Source organism: Musa acuminata, chromosome BXJ3-7 (genome assembly GCF_036884655.1).
Source record: "Musa acuminata AAA Group cultivar baxijiao chromosome BXJ3-7, Cavendish_Baxijiao_AAA, whole genome shotgun sequence".
NCBI classification, from domain to species: domain Eukaryota; kingdom Viridiplantae; phylum Streptophyta; class Magnoliopsida; order Zingiberales; family Musaceae; genus Musa; species Musa acuminata.
The window spans coordinates 3,496,259-3,504,510 of record NC_088355.1 but is presented as its reverse complement, the minus strand read 5'-3'; the positions used below and the strand labels follow the sequence as shown (position 1 = coordinate 3,504,510).

At 40.9% G+C, this 8,252-nt stretch overlaps 1 protein-coding gene across 1 annotated transcript; it reads left to right on the top strand.

The window, feature by feature from the left end:
* Nucleotides 1-181: 181 nt before the first annotated feature.
* LOC135642822 (cell division cycle protein 48 homolog) lies at nt 182-6,172 on the top strand. The gene is made up of 9 exons (XM_065159281.1): nt 182-340; nt 443-608; nt 1,160-1,388; nt 3,333-4,099; nt 4,194-4,415; nt 4,514-4,585; nt 4,677-4,958; nt 5,039-5,398; nt 5,672-6,172. The coding sequence occupies exons 1-9, from the start codon at nt 303-305 to the stop codon at nt 5,972-5,974; spliced, it is 2,439 nt and encodes an 812-aa protein (XP_065015353.1). The 5' UTR covers nt 182-302; the 3' UTR covers nt 5,975-6,172.
* The last annotated feature ends 2,080 nt before the right edge of the window (nt 6,173-8,252 follow it).

The following is an 8,252-nucleotide window of genomic DNA, read 5'->3' as shown; positions in this document are numbered from 1 at the left end:
GGGTGGCGGTAGGATAAGGTTCGCTCCTTTCAGAAACTGCGGGTTGTCACGACAAACCACCTCGCGCAAAGCTCGCAAGTATGACGTGGCAATCTTCTATTGTTCTCCGTCTCGGTACTGCCCAACAAAATATCTCCACATCATCATTCAATCGTCCACGTGGACTTTCTGGAGTACTAAATAGACTAGGGTATCGCGAGCTTTGTAGAACCAAACCTTCGCTTCAATCCGCTTCCTCGGGAGCTTCTTTGAGTTTATCTGAAAACCCTCCTCTTCGATCCACTCCACCTCGCAGAATTCTGATGGCGAATCATGGCGAGGCCTCCTCCTCTTCGGAACCGTAAGATTACTGTTTTCCTATTATTCTTAGGGTTCTCGTGGCGTAAGGGCGTTGAAGTTTGTTGCGGATGATTAGTGTTTTTGGGGTTGGAAATTGGTGCAGAAAGGGGGCTAAGAAAGATTTCAGTACCGCGATTCTGGAGAGGAAGAAGGCGGCGAATCGCTTGATCGTGGACGAGGCGATCAACGATGACAACTCGGTGGTCTCGCTGAACCCGGAGACGATGGAAAAGCTGCAGCTTTTCCGCGGCGACACGGTTCTTCTGAAGGTAACCATGCTGTTGCTCGGATTCTGTCTTTTGCTTGTTCTATTGACCTCTAGGCATGGTCTCTCCTGGGGCTTAGAGATCTGGAATTTTGGAGTGAAGGCGACTCGCTTTCTGTGGAGGAAAGTTAGCAACAATTATGACTTAGTAATGGACTCTTTGATTAGGAGCAAACTATATCGACTGATGAGTTCCGAACTTCTAGTACACTGGATTTCGTTTTATCTGGTTTATCAAGCAAAGATTTTCGGTGATTATGTTTGTGATTATTAGGAACTTGTCTGATTACTTCAGATCCAATTTATTATAGGTTTTTTTTCTCTAATTGGCGTTCCATAACTTTTGGTCTCTGTTAATTCCTATTAATGGTAGGAAGACCATAATCACTCAGCAGAGAGGCTGATTGTCCTCTCTTTTCACCTTGCTTGTTATTAAAAATCTTTTAATGCATATTTGTGTAGTTGGGAAGCTCAGAATTTTAAATTTATGTTGGTGGGATAATTTCCGTGTCAGACTATCAAAACATTTGAAATATTTCTTGGTCTTGATTTCAGGGGAAGAAACGGAGAGATACTATTTGTATTGCACTCGCTGATGATACCTGCGAAGAACCCAAGATCCGGATGAATAAGGTTGTTAGGTCAAACCTCAGAGTGAGGCTGGGTGATGTGGTGTCTGTGCACCAGTGTCAAGATGTGAAATATGGAAAACGCGTGCATATTCTTCCCGTAGATGATACAATTGAAGGCATCACTGGAAACTTGTTTGATGTATATTTGAAGTGTAAGTTATATTATTGTATCATAAACATCTCTGGTTTAGTTAGATCTGTTGGAATTTTTTATTAATTATAGTTTACACCAGAAGTTTGTTTTAATTTGATTTCAATCATAATTTAGTTTTATGAGATTCTGTTTGTGGATAATGTCCCATTATCAATGTTGTTGACATGATCCTTTCTTCTTATTTCATATAGAAAGTTTGGGCATTTGGCATGATAAAGCATACTTAGATCATTCCCTTTCAAAAATTACATTCAGTGATGTTTTTGGCTCACGAAAATCCTTCTGGTCATTCCCTTTTCTCTCTGATTAGCATCAAGAGCAAGGTTTAAAATTTTGACTGTGTATACACCAATATCTCTTGGTTTGATGATTGACCGGTATGCAAATTGGGCAATATTGCTGTTTTGATCCGAATTAGAGCTTGTTGCTTTGTAAGCTCACCTTACTGGCTTATCCGATAGTAGGTTAACCATTATGAAGCATATCAGATTTTTTTAATAAAGTTGCTATAGCTGTTTTCTTTCCTGTGTTTTTTGTGTTTCCTTCTCTTTCCCCTTCATTTCCTGTGCCACCCACCTGCTCGTCTCCTCCTCCTCTTGTTGTTGTTATCTTCTACCGCTACCATCTCCTCGACCCTCTCCCCCAATATGGTATGCCCAACTGTATTGGTACCATAACAGTCATATGTCAGTAGAACAGAGGTTAGAATCCTTGATCCAGAGGATGTATCCTTTGTACTATCATCACCATGAGTGGTTATTTATAATGTCATTGGTTTTAAAACTTTTACACTGTGGAAATTATATTTGCATTACAATAGTTTATGAGATACTAGTTATTTTGATATGAATTCTGTTCAGCATGCTTGTGGGAGAAAGTCTTTAAGGTCAATTAAACTAGGTATATATTAATGTGCCTTTCACATGTGTTTTGGTGTCTCTGAAGGATTATTTGAATCTAACTGCATATTTGAATCGGTATGTATTTGAAGGAATTCAAGTATTCAAATAGATTGCTCATATTCTGTCTGGAATCATGCCAAAAAGAGTGCAAGTTTTCACTAAGCTTATTTGTTAATTAATTGCTTTATCAAGGAGTGGATCGAGGAAAACTGTTAAGAATCACCTCTAGTTTAAGATAATTAAATGTTCAACAACTTTGTCTTACATTTGACATGAAGCTTTCAGAATGATTGAGGTTTGATCATTGGTAATGTTAAGTATATATCTTCCATTTCTAACTCTTGTAGTTGTCAGGTTCAAACTCGAATTTTAGAACTATTCTTTCTACATAATGCATAAGCTCTAAAGCACAGATACAGCTAGGGAGATGCGGTTGTAGTAGGTATTTTATCTTTCTTTACCCCCTTCCATGTCCTCCTTTTAAAAATTTTTTGGCCATTGCTTTTTCTGTTTCTTATTGTTTACAATTCCTGGTAACTAGGTTGCACATATAGAGAAATGATATGAAGTAAAATACCTCTTTCCATGTATTTTACCAGATACTTTTGGACTCTTCTTACTTCCCTAAAGATCTTGTTTACCACTCGATCATAGTTTGAATTCTTACTGCCTGTATATGCTCGAAAAACTGCATGATTTTCTCAGGTAATCATTGGGTAGTATCTTTTTTTGGTGACCGCTGGAATGTCTAGAGATACTAATGTCAAAGTTTTTTTTCTATGCCCTTACATATATTATTTTTCGTTTGGACCAGTAACTAGTATTTGTTATATATCTTAGATTTATTCATGCTTTAAATTTGTATACGTAGTAGAACACTGTGTCAGTTTTCCTGTCCTTATTTTTTGGCGATTTGGTGAACATTGTTCCTAATTTCAAAATGGTTCTGAACATTTCATTTTTCAGTTTTGGAAGCCGATGTTTGCTTGTCATGTATGGTCTCGTATATAATCGGATCTTGTTTTCTGATGTGTTTACAGCCTACTTTCTGGAGGCATATCGCCCTGTTAGGAAGGGAGACCTCTTTCTAGTTAGGGGTGGCATGCGCAGTGTCGAGTTTAAGGTCATTGAAACTGACCCACCAGAATACTGTGTGGTTGCCCCTGATACTGAGATTTTTTGTGAAGGAGAGCCTATTAAAAGAGAGGATGAGGAACGACTTGATGAGGTGGGGTATGATGATGTTGGTGGAGTTAGAAAGCAGATGGCACAGATCCGAGAGTTAGTCGAACTTCCTTTAAGGCACCCACAACTTTTCAAGTCCATTGGTGTAAAACCACCGAAAGGCATTTTGTTGTATGGACCTCCTGGCTCTGGTAAGACACTTATTGCCAGAGCAGTAGCAAATGAGACTGGAGCATTTTTCTTCTGCATCAATGGTCCTGAAATAATGTCAAAGTTAGCCGGAGAGAGTGAAAGCAATCTTAGGAAGGCCTTCGAAGAAGCTGAAAAGAACGCACCATCAATCATATTCATTGATGAGTTAGATTCCATTGCTCCCAAGAGGGAAAAGACCCATGGAGAAGTAGAAAGGCGTATCGTCTCACAACTCTTAACTTTGATGGATGGTCTGAAGGCACGCTCCCATGTGATTGTAATTGGCGCCACAAATCGACCAAACAGCATTGACCCAGCTCTTAGAAGGTTTGGGAGATTTGATAGGGAAATTGACATTGGGGTGCCAGATGAGGTTGGGCGCCTGGAAGTTCTCCGCATACACACAAAGAACATGAAACTAGCTGAAGACGTAAGACAGTTATGAGAATCCTTTTTCTTCTTTGTTATAATCTTCTGGATAGTCTATGGTTCATGATGGTGGTCAATACTCTACTGATATGCAGGTTGATTTGGAGAGAATTGCCAAGGACACCCATGGATATGTTGGGGCTGATCTGGCTGCGTTGTGCACCGAAGCTGCTCTACAGTGTATACGTGAGAAAATGGACGTCATTGACTTGGAGGATGAATCTATTGATGCTGAGATACTAAACTCTATGGCTGTCACAAATGAACATTTCAAAACGGCTCTCGGAACCAGCAACCCCTCTGCACTCCGTGAAACTGTAAATGACATCCTTTCTTTCTCCCAGCATATGCACTGTAATCAATTCTGTTCGGTTGAAATATAATTTGTTACTCAATTCTTGAATTCTGTATGCAGGTTGTTGAAGTGCCAAACGTCAGCTGGGACGATATTGGTGGACTTGAAAATGTTAAGAGGGAGCTGCAGGAGGTATTTTTATGGAATGGTCCTGACACTTTTCTTCTGGTACTGTTGGATATATTAACTAATTGCTTGGTTATGGTTATCTTGTTTTTGGTAGACTGTTCAATATCCAGTTGAGCATCCTGAGAAGTTTGAAAAGTTTGGTATGTCACCTTCCAAGGGAGTCTTGTTCTATGGACCTCCTGGTTGTGGAAAGACATTGTTGGCAAAGGCAATAGCTAATGAATGCCAAGCAAACTTTATCAGTGTCAAGGGTCCAGAACTGCTCACCATGTGGTTCGGAGAAAGTGAAGCAAATGTTCGAGAAATTTTTGATAAGGCTCGTCAATCTGCACCATGTGTACTCTTTTTCGATGAGCTTGACTCCATCGCAACTCAGGTTTGTCTCGATGTATATCTTGTTGCCGATCTTTTTTTACCATATTCCTTCTCTGATGATATTTTGATGCACTGTTGTAGAGAGGGAGCAGTGTTGGGGATGCCGGAGGTGCTGCAGATAGGGTTCTCAATCAGCTCTTGACCGAGATGGATGGCATGACTGCTAAGAAAACTGTTTTCATAATCGGGGCAACAAACAGGCCTGACATTATTGATCCAGCGCTGCTAAGGCCCGGCCGTCTTGATCAGTTAATTTACATCCCTCTGCCGGATGAGGCGTCCCGGTGCCAAATTTTCAAGGCTTGTTTGAGGAAGTCCCCAATTGCAAAAGATGTGGATCTGATGGCTCTTGCAAAGTACACTCAAGGCTTCAGCGGAGCAGATATTACTGAAATCTGCCAACGGGCGTGTAAATACGCAATCAGAGAAAACATTGAGAAGGTGAGTTTATTCGTTTGGTTGCGTTGGATTTTGACATACAAGTCTTACCTTCTTCATCTTCTGCATTATCTTACCCTTCAAAGACCAAGACTTTGTCAATCCAAAATAAAAGTCTGGTCCCCCGTTAATTATGCCTTTTGATCCCCTTAGCTTGTTGTGATCCGTAATTATGCAGCCTTATAGCCTGTTATACTTTTTCTTTTTTCTCTAATTAGCCCTGCGTGGGTTCTTTATAAAGCTTTGTTGCTTGGTATTGTTGCATATCGAATACAGGACATAGAAAGGGAGAGGAGGAAGAGCGAGAACCCTGAAGCCATGGAAGAAGATGATGCTGATGAAGTCGCAGAGATTAAAGCCGTTCATTTTGAGGAGTCGATGAAGTTTGCTCGGCGCAGTGTCAGCGACGCAGATATTAGGAAATATCAGGCTTTCGCTCAGACCCTGCAGCAGTCCAGGGGATTCGGGACTGAGTTCCGCTTTACCGATCGGGCAGATGCCGGAGCTGGGGCCACTGGTTCTGACCCATTTGCCGCGTCGGGTGCTGCAGCCGACGACGACGATGATCTATATAGTTAGTTTGTGGACTGTGTGATCATAACTGTGCTACTGCGTCTTTTCTACTCGTCTGGATACATACCTACTATCTCTAGAGACAAAGACATTAAATCTGTTTCTGAAAGGATGTATTGATCACAACTTTTGGTGCAGGTGATCGTGCCATCTTGGGGCGGTAATGCCTGAGACGCAATTAAAAGATCTTTTCCTGAATGCTTACACGTCTGTCTAAAATGTCAGAGTCGTAGCTGCAAGTTAGTCGCCGTTGCAATGATGATTCATGTGCACTCTGATGAGCCGGCGGGACACGACGGTGGCAACGCACCTGCGGTGGGGGGACACACGTGGTCCTCGTTACCTTTGTCACTTCTTTCCTGAAGATCACGGGCTGTGCACGTGAGCGATCGCTCGTGATTGTACCTCCGCCTGCACGGTTGTCTCCCTTAATCGCTTCTCGCAATAATACATCGCATTTGTTTTCCCGCTTTAACGCATCCTCTACACCGCTCCCAGCGGCTACTGTTACGCCATCATGGCCCGTCCTACCGTCCGACGACGGATGCGTGGAACCCCAACCGATGCCGTCAGGAGCATCGTACCCCGCCTTCAGATACATCGTTGCACGCATCCGGATGCATAATCCAAGTCGTTGCTGGTGCTTTCAAGGCCGGCTTTGGCATGGCCGAGAGGTGTTCGGTTTAATGCGTCTGAAGGCGGGTCAGGGGGGGTGGAAGGCGAACTGGCAGGTGGGAAAGCATTGATGAGGAGAAAGAATGCACAAACTTGTGCGCATCTTTTGCAGGAAATTGTCAGTTCATCTGGGCGGATCCGGCGCAGTGCCCACTGTCCACGAGGACGTTTGTTCTGCCCTCCTATGAGTGCGTGAGGTCGTCGTCGCCAGTCTTTTGCCATTAAGCGTTGTCCCTCATCTTTTTGCACCCTCTTTCATACTGCATGTTTCAATGTGATTTTTATGCCTCTGGAGAATTTTCTTTCTTTTTTTTTTTGTTGTTGTTGTTGTTGGAACTCTTTCTTTATGAACAAAAAGATCACAATCTTCGAAATGTATTGGAAGTGGTGGGAACTCTTCCTGTGAATTGTACGGTAACTTATTTTTTGAACTGATCATTTGTCTACGTAAATAAAGATAATATATATCAATCATTTTTTTAATTCGAATCTTTGTGCACTGAGTTCGTCCTTTATATATACCAAATATATTCAAGAATTGTTAGTTTAGTTGATAAAGTCTTTGACAGTATATCGTAAGGTTCTAAACCTATCGTATCGTAATATTTAAGTGAATTAGTAGTACCGCAAATGCTCAAATTGAGCATATATATATGGTTTCTTGTGGAAAAGGATATTACAACCCTCACTTGAGATAAATTAATTCAATCTTCATCTAAAACAGCAAGAAATGTATGAAATTTTAACAAACATTAATGCCATGTATGCAGTGGTTGATCCCAGCAATCAAATTAAGCAATGCATTTGATTTATGATCCTTCAAGTTAGTCAACGATGTAAATAGTGAGATGAGTCTGTATGCAACAGTCTCCTAAGGCTTCATGGTTGTGCCAAAGAGAACAGAAAGCAAGGGTGGTTCCTGTGATTGAAGAGAGAGTGTAGCTTGCATTTTAGAAGGCAATTAATCAATCCTCTGTGCTTCCATCTTCTTCAAATCCTTACTGCTATCAACTCACTTTACTTACTCTTCCATTACCATCACAAGCTTAAATTTCAGTTCTTTGTTATCTCATGCAGCTTATTCTTGTGCTAATTCTGCATTCGAAATACTTCAAAGATTGTAGTTCTCGTATGTATGTGTATATGTATGTATACGTCGATTTGTTCTTGTGACAAATACAAGACTACATCGTCGCCTCTATCGTAAGTGTAAATCTCATTGTCGAACTGGATAAATGTTGGGTCCTTGGTGCTGCATCTTGAGTTTAGTCTCTCAACTATTTCACCAAGCTTCTTCTAGGTTTGTTATACTTGTGAGACTTCAAACATCTCATCTGATGTTTTGTAGCAAAACACCTTCCTCCGTTCGGATCAATTATGACCTTTAATAATCGAAGTTCGGAGCTTTACAATACGGAAAATAACAATATCAAAACAAGTTATAGATCCTTCATTTTCTATTATTAAGTTCTACTAGGAGAAAAATCACTGGTCAAGCTAAAAGATCATCAAATTAGTTAAGACTCCTCTCTTTCGGATGCACAATTCAAGTTAAAAGACTGTTTTAAGAAAATGAATCTAAGAAGAAATATGACAGAGAAGACAGGAA

Excerpts from the sequence above, each read along its gene's own strand:
- LOC135642822 (XM_065159281.1), top strand. The coding sequence starts at position 303 with ATGGCGAATCATGGCGAGGCCTCCTCCTCTTCGGAACC. Across the intron at positions 609-1,159 it reads GCGACACGGTTCTTCTGAAG|GGGAAGAAACGGAGAGATAC; the intron begins GTAACCATGCTG and ends TCTTGATTTCAG. Across the intron at positions 4,100-4,193 it reads ACATGAAACTAGCTGAAGAC|GTTGATTTGGAGAGAATTGC; the intron begins GTAAGACAGTTA and ends ACTGATATGCAG.